The sequence below is a fragment of the Diceros bicornis genome, chromosome 26 (assembly GCF_020826845.1).
Source record: "Diceros bicornis minor isolate mBicDic1 chromosome 26, mDicBic1.mat.cur, whole genome shotgun sequence".
Lineage (NCBI taxonomy): Eukaryota > Metazoa > Chordata > Mammalia > Perissodactyla > Rhinocerotidae > Diceros > Diceros bicornis.
In genome coordinates, this window is record NC_080765.1 from 7646788 (window position 1) to 7665457 (window position 18670).

Genomic DNA, 18670 nt, shown 5'->3' on the forward strand with positions numbered 1-18670 from the left:
AGGAGCAGCATGTGCAAGGGGAGAGATGCTTTAGAGACGAGCCACTGAATGGCGGCTGGTGTGGCTGGAATACATCATCAGAAATAGTGAAGATGATACACAAAGGAAGAGGCCAAGGCACAGGCTATTTAATCAGCAGTCTTAAGTGTCTCAGAGGATGCGAGACCTTTTCAGACTGAACAGTGAACATCATACTGATGGTGATGTAGTAGGCATGAAAGAAAATTTCTGAAGCAAAAATGAAAATCATCAAAACCACTCCTGAGGATGGCTTCTGTCACTTAAACCCCTTGGAAGCTTCACAAATGGGAAGCAACACTTTATTCCTTGTCATTTTGACTCGGGCCTTCCTTTCACTGAGGGTGAGTTTAAATAGGAAAGGAAAAGACAAGTGGAAGGAATTTCCTCTCTGCTGTCCAGCTCAGGTTACCAACCCCAGCCTGGATGGGAGGTGCTCTACTGGGATGGACCCATGAGACAGCACTGTACCCACCTGGAGAAGAGGCGTGTGCACATGGGACACCACGTGGGGCAGCCGCCGCCACTCACGGATGGCCAAGCTGCTGGCCATTTCCACCAGGCGTTCAATGAAGCTCAGCTGCTGCTCCTCAGGGTGGCAGATCGCCAGGTATCCACGGTACATGTTGACTTTCCAGGCCATCTCCTTGGGACAACTTACTTCCACCTGGTGGTGAAAGAACATTACATAGGAGCGATGAGCATTCTTCCTCTCAGTATAAAGAGTCAAAAAGGAAAGCCAATTTTCTTGCAGCCAATTATGAAAAGCAATAAACAGAAATTAAGCCATAAATAGATGTTTATTTTCTTTAGAGAAGTCACACATTTAGATAGCTTTTTCTGGATACTCTCCTTTTCTGAATACCAGTGAGTGGCCCATCTCTCTCGCTATGAAGGCATGCCCCAAGCTCCTTGCTTTAAAGGCATCAGTAGTTTCAAAAATAGAGGACGCTGATCAACACTGTTATGACAAGCAGATTAACAATCACCACTCGGCCACAAAGTTGCTAGCATATTTTCAACGTATTAAATATACGTTCATCTCCACTCTGATAAATGTTGGTATAATTTTGAATTGTTTACAGTTCATACGGTTATCCTGGGAAATTAATGTAACTTGGCCCACATTATGCAAGGAAGCAGAAGACAGTGACTCAGGTTGATACTAGGAGTGAACATTCATAAATTTCACTGTCATTTAAAAGCCACACTTTTTCATCTACTTTAAAATTTCCGCCAGATTTCTTATGTCTTGGATATCAGTTCTACTACAAAGGAGACGGATCCTCGAGCCGTCACATTTCCTCTCCTTGGCCTCTAACCCCTGCTCCTGCTCCCGCAGCTCATAGCCGGGTGCAGGCTCCACGTCCACTCCTGCGAGTGCCCACCACCTTCCAAAGAAAGCACTAGAACTCACTGCATTTTATCAGTCTCTTACATAGCATTTAAAATAGTAAATGATAAAAAATTAAAGTCTTTTAAAAAATAATCTTTGTGTATAAGAAGATGAGAGGATATCTTTGTTGAAGGAATTTTATAGAATTTGCTGTAACAAGATTAATAAAACATTGATTCTGAAGCACCTCTGGAAAGTAACAATAAAAATTACATACATTTCAGTGCCAGAACGCTACCTGGCTAAATGATATAAGAATAATAATGGTAATAATAATGTCATCTTGCATTTATATAACATTTTAGCTTGTTTTTTTACATCTTACTTTTTCCAAGCACATTCACATTCATGGCCCCTCTTAGATCTCAATAATCCAATGAAGAAGAAATTCAGGAAGGCAAACTTGTGAACACATCTGCTTCTAACACTATCCCCACCAATCTCACATTTTCTGGACTTAAACATTATTCAAGATAGGCTTTTGTCAATCCCAGCACCCACCCTCCGTAACACCAAGAACAAAGGCATCTCTTCTATTTTTTCCTCCACTGAAAAAAATTACCCCATCTATTAAATCAAACCAAGGAAGATACTACTGCAGCAGCACTACAATCACAATGCACAGGAACAAAAAGAAAAGTAACTTGTTGAGTTTTTTCCCTTTAAATATCAGCACATGAGTAAATAATTTAGTACTATCAAGACCATTTGAAATTATTTTACTGCACTACTCAGAATGTTTATTCATATACTTTGAGCTTTTTTCTAACCAGTAAGTACCCTACAATTTTTAGAAAATAATCAAGAGTTTATGAAAGAAGAAATTCATTTGTCAGACCTACGGACAGAATGATACTACATATATGCAGCTAAGTGAGACCTTGGAAAGGAGAAAAAAGAAAACAAGCGAGCTAGAAATATTTATTCAGTGCAATGTTTATCAGATTAAAGAAAGAATGATCAACTGTAAATGCATTCTATCAGATATATATATATATATATATATTTTTTTTTTTGGTGAGGAAGATTGGCCCTGAGCTAACATCTGCACCCATCTTACTCTGTTTTGTATATGGGGTGCCGCCACAGCATGGCTTGCTGAGCGGTGCATATGTCCGTGCCCCAGATTTGAACTTGCGAACCCCAGGCCACCGAAGCAGAGCGCTTGAACTTAACCACCATGCCACCGGGTCAGCCCCTACATATTTTTTACCTATATAAATCATTAGATATTTCTTGGAGCAACATGAATTCCCTGTATCAGGTGAGAAATTTCTCAGATCCCAACTGGAAAGTCAAGCCTGGTCTCCATTTCCACCCTCTGTGGTTAACAGTTTGTGACTACTTCATTTTTTCAATCTTTCAAATTTTGTTAAAAAGCAACATTAGTAATGAAATAAACACTGTAGCCAGAATACAGGTTAAAATTTTAGGTTCATCATTTCAAAGAAAGCGGCCCTACAATCTCCATGTGCTTTCGCAGTCTCCATCTTCAGAAGAAAGGAAAATCACTGGTGTGAATATAAATAAAGCCTTACAGGGTGAGACCAAGATGACAGCATTCCTCCCTCTAAACCCCATAACATGAACACCTCATGGAAAAGGTTGAAACTGAGGAACAGCAGCAAGGAAGGGGTCGGGGGGAATACGATGGCAGGGCACTGAGGCAGGAAAATTCCAGAGCAACAAGAACGGCTACCTCAGAAGACTGTCTAAGGCTAACAATGTGTCGTGGAGTTCAGATGACATACAGAGCTGCACTGTCCAATGACTTTTGATGCCTCCGCCAGAAGCTTCCCAGTGGGGAAAGGGAATTGTACTTCTGTGCCCAGTCTCCTGTTGTGTACTAAATTCCTCTGGACGGAGTTTAATTGTTTAAAATGTGGCACTCAACCAAGTTAATGACTCAACTTCACTTACACTGCACTATCACCACTTCCATGATACATAATGTGCTCTGAATATGATACCGTTTCATTCAAGAAATTTTTACTGACAGCAACTAATCTTCCAGGCCTTGTATGACTCACCCAGGCCGTACTCACTTCCAATAACTCTTGCTTCCCAAGAGCTATCTTTCATCTGCCAGGACGCCCACCTTGTTCTAAGTGAAGAGAACTCTCCAGGGAGATTCATGGCTTTGGTAAAAGGAACCCCCGCAGCTGTGGGGGACAGAACCTGAGAGTGGACGAATCGGCAGGAGGTGGAAGGGACGTCTCACCTGCACCAACGCCTCCTTCATGGCGGTCCAGTTGGACACCCGCCAAGCGCACTCCAGGACCAGGTATGGGTTTATGTGACCTTTGGACTGGCCGTATTCCGTCAAGGCTTCCCACTGGTTCAACTCCTTAGAGCACCTGGAAGAATAGGGATTCACGAGCAAAAGCTCAGTTACCAGCAGACTCAGACAGGGCCAGGCACAAGACTTTAAGGCATTTATTTCTATTCCACAGAAAGAAAAAAATTTCCTTCCCCACACAGAAAAGGGTGGGCTTCTGTGGGGTGCTGAGTCTTGCTCCCCTGTAGGTTCCACCCGCCCTCTGGAAGAAACTGCTCCCTGGAGCACCAAGAACACCCACCATACAGCAAAGAGCTCAGAGCAGCAGCGCCAGCGGATAAGCAGGAATCATTTATTGTTTCCCCAACAGACACTTTTAATTACTCAAGACTTTTACACTGTTCTTAGGTTTTTGTTGGTTCTTTTCTTTATGGGGCCATAAAGGAAGTCTCAAAGTCCCCTTTCAAAACACTCATGAGAGCGGCCAGCCCCGTGGCGCAAGCGGTTAAGTGCGCGTGCTCTGCTGCGGTGGCCCAGGGTTCGCCGGGTCGGATCCCGGGCACGCACCGACGCACTGCTTGTCGAGGTGTGCTGTGGTGGCGTCCCATATAAAGCAGAGGAAGATGGTCATGGATGTTAGCTCAGGGCCAGTCTTCCTCAGAAAAAAAGAGGAGGATGGGCATCAGATGTTAGCTCAGGGCTGGTCCTCCTCACAAAAAAAAAACACTCGAGGAAATTTCAGAGATTTTTCACTGGTTCCTGTAACCTATTCTTGAATACATCAAACACGGTACAGCTTACCGAATCCAGTGATCCTCCCAAAGCTGGTATTCTGGGAAGATAGCAGGGGACGCGTTACTCCTCTCATGTTCCTTTTTGGCTTTATCCATGGCCTTTTCGTAGGATTCTTGTGCCTAAAAAGTTAATAATGCTTTTAAACCACTGTTTAACTAGAAACTTTTCCATGGCCATCGCTCAATTATTTAGGGCAAGTTGGATCACAGACCTGGGAGTACCTCATACTCTTCTCTCAGATCACTTGACACCCGAAATTCTCTATGCACCGAAAACAGAAAAGAGTGGGGGGAGAACCGAGGGTGTGTAATTCTCCAGACAGACAGAAGGAGGAGAGACCGCCTAGACCTGGCTGTGAAAGCAGGGGCCACAGCCTGTGCCTATGCTTCTGGATTTTCAGTGGCTCAGTGTCCTACACAGGGCTGAGAACTGTATCCTGTGACAGTGGCCCACACTACATTGAAAGGACTAGCATGAGGATTAAAATGTAAGCACTAAACGCAATCTACCCACCATTTCCAATAGGACCAATGACTGCAGATAAAAAGCATCCACATTAGCAACTAACAGTAGAGGATTTAGGACTGGGCTTTAAAAATGTTCATGTCATATATGTACATTTCTCTTAAATTGAGACATCAATCAAACGGCCTTTATGTGTAGGATAAATGCTTCAAATAAAACAGCAAACTTCTTATTTAAACGTTAACTCTGACTTGAGGATATTACATTGAAGAAACATTATAAATGACCTTTCATCAAGCATGTAACCGAGCCATTTCATTCAACAGTGGCTACCTGCTCAAAGAATCCGTGCTGCTCATAAGCAATAGCAGTTGCTGTCTCTGAATACTTGCAACGCTTCTGCCATAACCCAGCCCACATATCTTCCTCTTGTAACAAAGAGTAAAGTTCAGCAAGGGAATCCAGTATCTCCTGAAAACACAGATCATGGCTTCTGAGTGCTCATGACAAAATACATTTTTTTCAATAAAGCAACTTCATTGTATTGTAACTTAAAATCACTTGTGAGAGGTTTATTGAAACTGGGAAGACAATGGCAAGGAAGACATAATTAACAAAATGAGGTGAGGCCTCACCTGCTGAGGTGGAGTTATGCTCTCCTGCTCATAAAATTCTGTTGTTTGCTTTGGCTTAATCTGCAGACTCAGGCCTTTTTCAAAAGCCTGGTGCTCCAGCATTAAGGTGGAGCGGAACCAAAGGTTGTGTGTTTTCCCCAAGTACTTCAGAACACAGGGTCTGATGGGAATCGGTGGGACACACTGGGACATGGCTTCCACGAAGCAGTTCAGTGCGCTGGGCTGACAATCCCGCTGCACCTGGTGACTGCCACTGCACAGGAATGGACTAATCTCACCGGCTAAAGCCTGAAACCAAAGGGCAAGTTAATTCAGGTCTTCATTCAAAAGTCAGCATGTCCTTCCTCTCTCACATAGCATCTGGGAGTACTTTTGATAATTCACTCTTAGATAACAGTCAGTAGTTTCTTCTCCTTTGAAACTCAAGATTATTTTCTTTCATGAATACTTATCAAAAGCTAAAACGACATTTTCCAAAACAGGATTTTAAAAATATACTCACATGCTGCTGTCTGTCAGACAGAATTTTCCACAATCTGGGAAAAAGCTGGACCCATGTCTTTTCTGCCAGAGTTGTGGAAATGTGACACAGCTGGACAAAAGCGCCGAGCAGCGCTCCAGTCTACAGAAAGAAGAAAGATTAGTATAACTGGGCGTGGGCTGGTGCTAACGATCCTGCCATCCAGGTGTCTCACATGCATGCTCAGGAGACACCACTGTCCCCTACCTCATCAGACACTCCTCCACTTTCAAACTTTCCAAGATCTGAGCAAATGTCATGTCAGAGTAAAAACACAGATTCTGAGCGCCAGAAACCCATGGTGTGCTTAGCAGTCATGCACAGATGTGGGTAAGGGGCTCATCGGTGACACGCCTACTTTTTTTAATTTTTAAGGGCATTTCCTAACATTATTGATTCCACCCTGTCTGGGAAGTATGAACATAGTGCCAACAGTGAAAGTGTAAATGAGAGGTACACAGGCACCAAAGCAGAGGCCACTGAAAATATGAATGAGAAAACAGAAGAAGCACACCCCTATGAGGGAAGTTATCCGCCAACAGGTACAATCCTGAGGAACAAATCAAGAGCCATGAAAGTTCAGAGCCTCTGCAATTGACAGTGGACAAGAGATGGAAAAGTGACTGGACTGGAATGTACACCCTACGAAGGGGGCCAGAGCTGGAAACCGACGTGTGCCAAAGACAGAGACGTGTTTGATTTTGTCCACAGCTTTGTTGCTTTTGAAAATCTGAATTAGCTACCAACATTTCTTATCAATAGCCAAGTTTCTAGCCTACTTGAAGCCCATCAGGCCAACACGGCCCCACCTGGCATCAAGCAGCTGGTGCCGAAGGGCTCCGGTTTGCACTTGGGAGCCTGCCATGGGGCCTGCTGCCCCAACATGGAGAAAGAGTGTCAGGGACACGTGCGTCATGATCATGCTTTCCTTTCTCCCACAGCTGACCCAAGAAGGGAAATCACCCTTGTATCTATGTCTCTATTAAAAATGCAAAACTCAAGGATACAAATATTTCAAGGAAAATAGGAGAAAACATTTAAGTGAAGATACTCCTATTTGATACTCAGACTGCCCCGTGAGGATGACCAGGATGAAACTAGCCTGGCTGACCTCACGTGGCTACTCCCTTCACCTCTGCCACTGTGTCAAGTCAAGAGCAGAGGCCAAGAGCACTGAAGGGCCATGCACGCACAGACCTGCTGACAAAACTGCTCATCTCTAACTGCGAGTGGGGGACTCCACAGGTTCACGGCTTGTTCTCACTTACACACGATCACAAAACGAGGTGAAGAAGTGTGTGGGCACAGTGGTGGCCCTGCAATGCCGGGGAGAAGAGAGAGGGGACACTGGCTTCAACAGATTTCCCACAGAGAGTAAGACGGTCAATCCTGGGACAAGGTGCCCACAGCAAAGAGAAAGAGCAGGTGTGCCTGGTGTAAGGACCCACTCGGACGCCTCTCAGTCCCTCTGGGCTTAGCCACAAATAGTCTAGAGGAGCTGACTGGCCCAGTCACTTCACAGGTAGAGGAGCTTAAGGAATGAAAAGGTCAGGGCCAAAACTGTGAACACAGCGATTTATAACCCCACCCCGCTGTACGAAACATATAAATATGAAAAATAACTTCCAGAAACATGTGAGATAAAAGCACATGAACACCACCCCCTCCAACTCCCTAACACTCCTGCTGCTTTTTCTCCACAGCACCCATCTCTCTGCCTGAGGGAGTATACACCGATTTCACTTCTTTCTGATTATTACTTACTTCCCCACTAGAACAGAAGCCCTATGAGGGCTGACTACTCTTGTCTGTCTCATTCAGTGATATTTCCAGTGCCCAGAACAGTGCCTGGTACGTGGTGGGCACTCAATAAATATCTGTTGAATGACTAAGTGAGATAAAATGTGAAAAGGGTAAACAAGGAAAATGAGACTACAGCTTGAGTGAGCTTCCTAAAAAGGGCAGGACTGGAAACGCAGGCCACGATGCCTCAGCTAGAAAGGGCCAAGGGGACGCCCACGGGCAAGATTCTCCATGTGCAGCCATGTTAGGTCTACCCCAACCACAGTCCAGAGGGCAGCCAAGGCCCCACAGGGGATGAGGAGGTGCACAGCTGTGACTAATTCAGCCAAGGACAAAATTTAAATAGGTAAAACCAAATATAGACACTTTTAGCAATGTACTGCTAAAATGTACTCTGACAGATCTTCCACAATGAGCTGATCATCAAAATTATGACAAGGCAACTGACGGGTCAGTATCTACATGGTGACTTATCATGGTGACCATCACCAAGACAGGCCTTTGGGTTTGGGAATGTGGATCCACAACCACTGTTTCTGGCAGTGATGGCGGGAGGGACAGGCATCTGTGAATGAGAGCGTGTCATCTACACATATGAGGATGCTCTGCTTCCTGCTGCACGCACCAGAAGACCAAGCGTTTTATGTTTATCCAACACCACAACTGTGTCACTCAGATACAAGTTCAAAGTTTGATTTAATGCACAAATTCAGGATAAGTTTCACCAGAAAAGTTTAAATGTAAAAATTATTTGTGATAAGTAGCTTATCATTTTTTTTTTCACTTAGCTCCTGATATGAACAGAATCATCACTGTTTCTTTGTAATACTCTTCAAAAGTAACATGGTATATGAAGCCTTAACTAATTCTCTCAGTCATTACCAAAAAACGATCATCCCTACGATTAACCTGAGAGTTTGTGGAAACCAAAGAGTTTCTAACTGGCTAGATCTCAAAACAGATGCATTGGGAGGTTCCCTCCCCGCAAAGTGGAACTGATTTTACCACATTAGCCTATTCTCATTTTCTCCTTTCTTATTGTACTTGAAAAGTAATCCAGCAATGTCTCATCACATATTTATTTTTAATAAACAATTTTACCATTTCTTTTAAGGGATAATAGTGGAGAAAATAACCTCTTTTTCTTATTTTCTCCCACAAGGCACTGTAATTCCTTTCTCAAATCTTCATATAAAATATAAATCTTTAGAGTCTCACAGACCTATAATGGTTTCAATTGAGATGGGAAAGAAAATAAGTGTGACCTATAAAAGAGAACTTTACGCAGGTTGTAAAAGAATCCTGGTTTAGGATTCAAAATATTCAGGGGGGAAAAAATACCCTCCCTCCAAACTTGCATACTGACCTTCACTTCCCGGAGGGTATCCAAAAATTTGTCGTGTCTGTTGGTTAACATGTGCAGCTGGTTTCCAATATCCTTTTCAGAAAGCTCCTTGGTTTTGGGTGTGCTGGTCTGGTCTCCAGGAGCCAGTTCAATATCTATCTCTACATCCTAAAAAACAAACACAAACACAAATAAGCAAAACCAAAAGGTCAAATAGTTAAAGAAAACCCAACAAACACTACTCTTAGGTACTGCCTGTTACATTTTTGGCAAGTAAAATTTTAGTTAGTTTCCTGAAAGTTTATAATTATTTAAAGAATCTTGAATTCTAAAATAAATAAACAACGATATTAACTAGACCAGACCTCTCTCCCTCTTTTTTTAAATGACAGTATGAAAATGTCATTGTTTTGTTTTCATATTTGGGTTATGGAATGCAAAATAAAAAATTATAAACTTTAAACAGTAAAAATAATAAAGATTATTAGGGATTACAGACTATCATTCCTCAAAATACAACACAGTTGCCTAGCTGCCTTGCTCATTCAGATCAAGAATACTGTCAGTCATGGCAAAGAACCTTGCTGACACAATGTTTCATACGACTCATTTTCAAAGAGGAATAAATCTTATTTCCGTCTGAGCTTCTGGGAAGTCACAGTCAATAATTCAATCATCAAACTAGCCTGTAGGTCAAGTTACCAACACTTGGTATGCACCCTTTAAAATACAGAGGAATCATTTTCAAGTTGGTAATTAATTTCACTCAGGAGGATTACAGAAAGAAAAGAAGATCAAATCACCAAATAATCTAATATTTATTAACAGTGAAGAAAATTTTAAATTCTTATTTATTAACATAATGAGTAGATATCCCCATATGCGAGAGGGAACAAACTATCCCTTTTAGAGCAAAGAGGATGCCTCCTCCTTCAATACCAGGTGGTTGTCTTCTACAACCAATGCTCCAGAGAGACTGAGATTCCGAAAGCTAACAATCTAAAGCAAACACAGTTTAAAGATCTGTGTCTGGAGTAGTGTCAGCCACTCCTTCATGGAGTACTGGAGCCATCAACACTAAAGCATCAGCCCAGCTGGCTGACCTCAGCTCAAGGGCTGCCCCATAGAAGGAAGCGGAAATCTGGGAGGTTCTCAGCAGGCTGCTGGTGGAACCAGCTACAGCGATGGTTCCAGTATGGTGAGGTCACTCTCCAGAGCAGTGCTTTCTAATCCAACACGGGCTACTTCTCACTTGGAAAGAAATATCCTGTACCAAGCAGTGCTGTATCACAATAAAGTGACCTATCTCAAAAGCAAATGGCATCACAAGATGCTTATCAATTCTAACTTCAAAAAATCTAACTGAATGCAGATACCACATTCAAAGGTTTCACGTAGAGACAGGTTTTAATACATTGCTCTTGCCCTAAAAATATGCAAAACATAAAATTCTTCAACAGAAATGGGGTTCTGCTGTGAAAAGGAGACACCATGCAATCTGCAGCATTACCTCCTCTTTGGACTCGCTGTTCTCTCGCTCCCGAGGCTCCTGCTTGACATGCGTGACCATGGCAAAGGCCGCTCGGTCGTGGCTGTCGGCCAGATTGATGACATTGGTGATGGACGGCAGCATAGCTCCTTGGCAGCTGGTACCAATGGGAGTGCTCTTCTCACACACCGCCAAAAGAAGCTAGACAGAGTTTGTGGAAGAGAAGACACACCTAAGACATACGCTTGGCGTTTGAGGTGTGTGGAGCCACGGTGAACACCCAGTCATCTCGACCAGCATGCACATGCTGATGACGCTGCTCCACACTTCTCCCGAGCTGAGACGCAGTGTCTGAGCCTCTCTCCTGGACGTCCCTCACTCAGGTACCTCTGACTCCATGTCTAAGCGTAAGCTCAGCATCTTTCTCCCCTACCAGACAGGCTTCCTCTTCTGTTCTCTCAGAGGCACCTCCCAGACAACAGACACTTTTGCTTCATCCATCTATTTCCCTTCTCCTTCATCTCCCACACCACATCACCAAGCCCTGCCAGATTTACCTCCTGAATATCTAGGCAGCCATCACCTCCCGCCTGGGCAGACCCTCCTAACTCACCTCCAGACTTACTCTTCTCAAATCCACCTCCTTCCACACAGCTGACCCCAGTGCTTCCCTCCCTCCACCCTCCAATGGCTTCCCAGAGCCCTCAGGGGACAGGGCAAGTTCCTTAGCATGGCTCACAAGATCTCTGTAATGCAACACTCCCCACTCACACGGAACACTTCTGTGACTATTCCCCACACCCCAGCATGCTTCACCACTAGGCCTTTGCTCATGCTGCCCTCCCTCAACCATGCCACTCTTGTAATCCTTTTTTTTTTTGGTGAGGAAGGTTGGCCCTGAGCTAACATCTGTCACCAATCTTCCTCTTTTTGCTTGAGGAAGATTGTCACTAACATCTGTGTCAATCTTCCTCTATTTTGTACATGGGACGCCACCACAGCATGGCTTAATGAGTGGTGTGTAGGTCTGCACACAGAATTTGAACCTGCAACCCCTGGGCCACCGAAGCGGAGTGTGTGAACTTAAACCACTAGGCCACCAGGCCAGCCCCTACTTTTGTATTCTTTTGGCAAATATTTAGTGAGCACCACTAGGTGCTGCGTGAGGCCTTGGAGATTCACTTGTCCACTTCACAGAGATAGTATCCTCTGCCCTCGTGGAGCTGAAGTGTCAGAGGGAAGGACAAGACCAACTTCAACACTTAGCTTACGTGGCAAGAGTGTGGCGTTCAAGAACACGAGAGGCCAGCATGGCTGAAGACTAATGACTAAGGGAGAGAGGGACAGCATGGGGCTGGAGAGAGAGGCAAGGGTCTGGTCACTCGGGGACCAGCAAGACCGTATTCTGGAGGCTAGACTTCGTGCTGAGTACAATGATGGGGAGTGAGATGCTCTGCTTTATTTTTTAAGAGCAATTTTTCAATAAAGAAAACTGTACTGGATAGGAGGGCAGATGGGTGCACACCAAGGAAACTGTTCCTGTCATCCTTGTGAGCAATGCTGGTGGCCACAAGAGGGAGGTAGAAGAGGGAAGGGAGGGAGGTAAGGGACTCTGAACTGGTAACACCTGGTGATGGACCAGATACACAAGACAAAGGAGGGAAGGAATGGAGGATTCCTGGCTTGTGCCCTTCAGCCTGCCCCTTCCTCCATCAATTTCTATGTACCTGTCACAGTCAATATCTTTTCAACTCTGTACCTATAGTACCTGTCCCACGGCCTGCCACCTAATACCAATCAATAGGTCTCTTGAATGAACGATGAATAAATTGGGGAACTCTGCCCATCGTGTTGCCATTAGCAAAGTTTCAAATCCATGCTATATACAGCACTAAGAAAAAACACATTCAGCACAAATGGAAATATGCTAACAAGCTCTGACTGAAATACAGTGCCACAATTCTCTTCTTTTTCCCTCAAAGAGATTTTCACAACCTTTGTTTCAGTTGTCTCATTACACAAAGTAACTGGTCACCTTCTAGTTTCATTCATTCTGGGTGAGTAGACAAGAATTCCTTGCACAGCATCGGTAACCCGCTATGGGAAACCTAAGTTGCCTGGTGCTTTACCTTGGTGATTAAGCCAAAAATGAAGGATAGCCAATTTGAATAACAAACAAGAAGTCTCACTACAGTCCTGTTAGAAACGTCAAAGAACATCTGACTTACCCTCCAATGAAACAGTCAGACCTTTATTACCGGCACTGACTCCTCATTAAGGGAGCAAAGCCCACGGCACTGTCAGGCTGGCCTGGCCCGGCTGCTCTACCTTCCCGCTTTAAGAATGATGAGTGCTGACAATTATAGTACATTACATTTTCTAGGGCATGTAGACAGAATTTGCAATTTTTATATTTGAAGAAAAATGAATCTTTAGCTACAAACTAAGAAATATTAATCAACTTTCTGATTAAAGGGCTTAAAGCCACCCAAAAAAAGCTTTAGATGAAAACATAGATTTACCTGCTTTTTTCTTCCTACTAGAGACTAAAAGTAGTTTAGTGGTGGAGGTTTCTAATCCATCTAGAGCGTGTGAACACCTCCTGGCTGCAGGGCGCCCCAGCCACAGATGGCAAGCTGAGCCCGTCCTACCTCAATGCACTGCTTGATCCAAAAGTGGTTCCCCATGGCTTCCCAATTCTGGGAACAGGTCACATAAAGCAGGCGCTCGTAAACCCGACGTTTCATAGAGTTGTCAAAAACCTCGAAAAACTTTGCCCTGATGAGCGGCTGGGCACAACGCAGCCCAGAAAGAAAGGCAGGCTCAAGTTTCGCAGTCAGCTCGCTGCCAGACAGTGTCTCGTCCCTGTAATGGAAGGAATAACACCAAGATAGAAGAGCCACACCAGACAGTGGATTCCTCAAGCCCTTAGCAAACAAGCAGAAAACAAGTGGATACCAACTTTCTGAAATGCCACTATGAAAGCCAAGAGTGTTATAAATCATTGTAGGCTGATGCAGCATTTGAGCAAAAGGTTCATTAATGATGCCAAAATACGTTACGTGATTTAGTATTTAAATGAATATTTAAACTTCAGGTATAACTAAAAGATTAAGTTATGTTACTTTGGTCAGTCAGAAAACACACTGTAGATCAATATATGCAATATTTGATTAACTACTGTAATTACCTGTAGACATAGTTAACAAGGTCTAAAAACTGGGCATTTAATTCAAGGTCTTCTGGAAAACGCTTTTCTATGTAGGTCATCATTTTCACAAGCAAAATGGACTTCTCCCGGAGTGTAGGTGTCTGTACAGATTTATTTTTTAAAAGAAAAGGTCAATTACTTCTCTTTGAGAAAAGACATGTTCAAAATATTTCAGCCATCTGCTCTACTATTTTTCCAGCTCCTACAATTTTGTCAAGTGAAATAAGACAAGGTCATTTCTAAACAGAAAAATCAAAAATGACTCTGGCTATCTTTGCATGCTTACAATCAAGACAGATGCTGATATCATTTCCTAGAGGCTACAGCTCATTTTGAAGAGAAAGCAACTAAATTATAAAACAAATTAGAAGTTTGCAAGCATCTTACTAAGTTAAATAACAGTCTCTCATTATTTTATTGTTATTATTAGGCTTACCTTCACCACCTTAAAAGATTAACAAGTAATGTTCATTTAACATTTTAATAGAAGTAAAACCATGTTAAGATGAATGACCTATCTCAAGTTTCTATTTAAAATCTGTTAAGCACAGTGAGAAAAATCTATCTTAATCAAGAAAAGATACTGTGAATGCAAACACGGGAGAAAAAAATGTTTTGCTTGAGAACTTTCAGAAGGAAGAGCTGAGAAAGTGATGCCTGAATTTTTTTTTAGTACAAAGGAAGGTCACTGGCTAGAGCACAGTCTCTCTTCCCAGCTCACCTGATTGGCTGCCATTGGGGAATTATTTTTAACCCATTCTTCCACAATCTTAACCACAGCCCGGAGGATCTTGGCATCTGGTGATTTTTCAATGAGGGATGTCAGGATGGCCTGAATAAAGTTCTTCCTCATCTCCATGCTCATCACAGCCAGGCGAGTTTTCACCAGCTCCAGACTCAGCATCACCAGCTCGCTAGTTCCTGCTTGTGCGGGAAAGAGGGCGCACCCAACCATGTCTACAAACACACGTCAATAGGCAACCCGTTCCCATCATGTGACATGTTGGATTCTGTCCCTTTTGCCCCCAAATATTTTCTCCAGCAACTAGGGCTCTAGGATTTGAAGAGCCTCACCACCTTCCTACCACTCCACCTTGCAAGGGTGGCCCTGTAAAAACCTCCCCACAGGGGAGATGATGGAGCTGATGGGACTAGTGCAGGCAGCCTGGGGTACAACCAGGTCCTGAAGTCACATTCACGGCACTTGTGTTCCGAGAGGTATCTAGAGCAGTGCAGTGCCAACCACAGCTCCTTGCCCCACAGCAACATATCACCCAGATTCTCAGAGCCCACTGCCTAGGTCTGGAATCTCTGACTTAATTCTTTTTCAGAAATAACAGTTCTGATTTATAGCAAAATCGTTAGATAACTCTCACTTAGTGGTGAATGTTGCACATAAATGTCGAGCCATTTAAAAATTTCTTCATTCTTACATTAACAAATTTTAAAAGCAGTTCATTTTTAAAATGAGTCTTATCTTCGTTTTTTAAACAAAATGCTCAGAACCTCTTTGTTAAGAGCAAACGACAATGAATTTCATAAAAACAACAGGTATTCATGTTCACTTTAGAATTCAATCACATAGCTGGCACCATTTAGGTGTTAAACAAAGCCTGAGGAAAAAACACGGGGCAGGGGCATGGGGGCACTAAGTCTGTCACCTGCAGTTGCTTCTGTGCTGCCCGATGCTGCCTGTGGATTTAAGTGCTCTCGGACCATCTTCTGCAGGGAGCGCATGAAGACTGAGATCAGCCTGTCTATGTAGCTTGGGTTGTTGCTGCAGGCAGACTTGAGGATCATAAGGGTCCCTAAAAGGCAGACATTGCCGGTTTTTATTTTTTTAGACAAGTTAAAAAAAAAAAAATGAATTAACAAAAGTGTGCTATTTAAAGCATTTAAAATGTGCTGTTTCAGACAAAAGTATAGATTAATCCCAAATGTCAACATTACAAGCTTTTATACGGCATATACTGCATTTTGAAGCATTCTGTTTTCACTCTTAATTCTTAGTTCATGATCAACATCATCAGGCATGAGAACTGATTTTTGTGTTTCAGTGGAAACAACACTCTTATCTTCAGTTCTGGATTTTATCTTGAGGTTACGGCAAACCCCCTAAGGGAAGTTTTCGTCCCATGATGTGTTTGGGGGGAAAAAAAGGAAGAAAATCCTTTCTTTTTTTATCTAGACTCTTTAGACATGACAAATATTTTAGAATTTGCACCTAATTCTGAAAAATTGCATAAGATCAATAAAAATCAGCAAAACTAACATCAGAATATGAACACTGAATATATATGAAAAATAATTTTATCTTTCATCACTGGCATTTTTACAAACATCTTCACCCTGACTTACACATTAAATTTTGAATTTGTACTCATAGCTTACATCATAGAACAATAAAAGGGTATTTATTTGTCATTTACAGGTGCAATCATCCCAGATTTGGATAATTTCAGGCTTCCTTTGTTAAAAGGCTGATTCTCAGTAGAGCAGTCAATGTGTGGACAGTCTGATTCTACAAGTAAGCCATGACACTTGATGATAGTGATGATGAATACGGGGAATGTGTTCCTGTTGTTTCTGAGCAGACGTCAGTAACCGAGCCCTGGTTCTGGCACGGGGAGAACAGAGTGGCCAACTCTCCAGGCCCTCTCGCCTGGAGGCTGCCCCTGGTCTGCTGTCACCCTTACAAAGGAGGGAAGCAACAGTGGCCAGCTCTTTTCAAAGACAGCCCTCTGGAGAATTAACAAGACAAGATGTTCATGCTACACTGCGATGGAAGCGAGGTTGCAAAGCAGGATCTACTGTATGATCCCCAGTAAAAAAAAAGTTGCAGAAGTATTTCTCACTATCCAAATCTATCTGGTTCCAGAATAGAGACAGCAAGCTTGGATAATAAGGGATATCATTTTAACTAAGTTTATCTGGCTCCTGAATTTCAGATAGCAAGTAGCAAGAGTTTAGAGAGCAAGAAATTCATTAAAAAATTATGTATTCAGTCTGCAAATTGAGACACAAGTGTTTGCATAACAAGAGCTATCTGTATATGTATTTATCTACACGTGTACAGAAAAAAGACATACTCACCAAGATAAGAGTGATTACTACTAAGTAAAGAGGCTTATAAGTAATTTTTATTTAGTTTTCCTTCATTTGTATTTTCAAAGTTTTCCTACTTATAGATGTGAGCTTGACAACAAGCAGAGTAAGTAGCTTTTCATTTGACTTCTAGGTATCTGGAGGCCAAAGTCATCCAGCTGCCCTGAGTACCTGAGACACCAACTTTCATTTCACTTGGGGCAGCCAGAGCCTCATCAAGTAGACGGGGACTAGCTCTCGTCTTGTGAGTGGCTTATTGACAGGTGAACACACTGTGAAAGGCAGTAATTCTATATATTTGTATACTGCGTCAGCAGCATCTCTGTATTTAGCGTAAAACTGAGTCAGCAGGATCCACGCAACATGGGGCAATTCCTCTTGCAACCAAATCCTGCATCTGAGGCTGAGGCAGGAGGAACCGAGGGAGCAGTGATGTTGGGCAGGGTGGGGGTCGCTCACCTCAAAGACCACGGGGGACTGTGGCCTTGTGCACACCAGGCCACACACAGACACCCTCAACAACGCAGCAGCTCAAAGCTCCTCCCAATATCCTGAGCCTTTCCGAAAAGCAAAGCTCCTCCAGTGAGCACGGACAGATCAGTGCCAAACTGAACCACTGCTGGGAAAACCAAGTCAGACACACACTCACCAAAGAGCTGGGAGGGATTCGCGTTGGTGGCCTTCTCGTAGTTGGTGAGTCCTTCATAGATGACCTTCCCGACGGCCGCATAGAGGCACTCCAGCTCTTCATACTTGGAGGCCACACTGGAAGTGCCTACAACAGAAGCGAGAACCTGAGCTCTGTGGTCTAGGCTCTCAAGCCTGTCCAGGCACTGGGACGTGCACTATCCTCACACTAGGACTGAGCTTTAACGGTTGGGCTCTGTGGCAATTGGCACGGGCACTTCTCTTGCAGGATGCATGGCGCCATCTCTGGGCTGTTCCTATTTTACGGAGCTAAGCGACAACCTTTTGTCTCACCACGGCTTACCGGAATATGCTCTAAATACACTTATTTACAGTACGCCAAAATTTGATTCTGTCAACTGTTCAACACTTGACAAAATACTTGAACTTAACTTCCCTTTAAACACACTAAGGAAACTACTGTTCAGCTGATGAAGAACTGCATTTCTAAAGCAGACAAAAAATATAATGCAATGGCTGCTGCCGTTAAGTTTTTATGTCCATTTTTTTTTAAAAGAAAGGCTGAAAATACAAAGAAAAGTGGGATAATAAAATGCTCAATATAGTAAGTGGAGATGAGCACTCTCAAACAACAAGCTGTGTGCCACCCATCCACTCAGAAAGAAAGGCACCGATGGAGAAGGTCACATACTTGGCTCTGTCGGGAAAATGCTCATCAGGCGTGAGAGAAGGCTATGGACCGCTCGTAAAACTTTGGTGTTCCCACACGTCATACAGGCCGCAATTCCACGCTGCAGGGGTTTGAAGCTACTGAGGATGGCTGGAGACTGGAGAACAGTTAGCAAGAAACTCAGCACTTCTAATCCTGTGCAAATATTTCCATAGTTAACTTGATTAGGCTGCTCCTGGAATGGAGAACACAGGCCACACACAGATGAAATAAATACTCTAGTACACTGAAT

The 18670-nt window shown here is 43.3% G+C and overlaps 1 protein-coding gene across 12 annotated transcripts in view; it reads right to left on the reverse strand.

Moving 5' to 3' along the window:
- TRRAP (transformation/transcription domain associated protein) overlaps positions 1-18670 on the reverse strand; it is a 118730-nt gene that overhangs the window by 30334 nt on the left and 69726 nt on the right. For 8 of the 12 annotated variants that reach the window (XM_058569264.1, XM_058569270.1, XM_058569267.1 and 5 more), the window contains 14 exons: positions 18400-18613; positions 17710-17835; positions 15617-15763; positions 14677-14879; positions 13935-14056; positions 13396-13609; positions 10766-10945; positions 9277-9423; positions 6090-6209; positions 5588-5875; positions 5286-5423; positions 4494-4606; positions 3636-3771; positions 494-685 (listed from right to left, as the gene is read on the reverse strand). In XM_058569264.1, coding sequence (XP_058425247.1) covers positions 494-685; positions 3636-3771; positions 4494-4606; positions 5286-5423; positions 5588-5875; positions 6090-6209; positions 9277-9423; positions 10766-10945; positions 13396-13609; positions 13935-14056; positions 14677-14879; positions 15617-15763; positions 17710-17835; positions 18400-18613 — 2340 coding nt within the window. The remainder of the gene's footprint in view (positions 1-493; positions 686-3635; positions 3772-4493; positions 4607-5285; positions 5424-5587; positions 5876-6089; positions 6210-9276; positions 9424-10765; positions 10946-13395; positions 13610-13934; positions 14057-14676; positions 14880-15616; positions 15764-17709; positions 17836-18399; positions 18614-18670) is intronic. The other 4 variants (XM_058569271.1, XM_058569266.1, XM_058569269.1 and 1 more) reach the window with 1 other exon arrangement.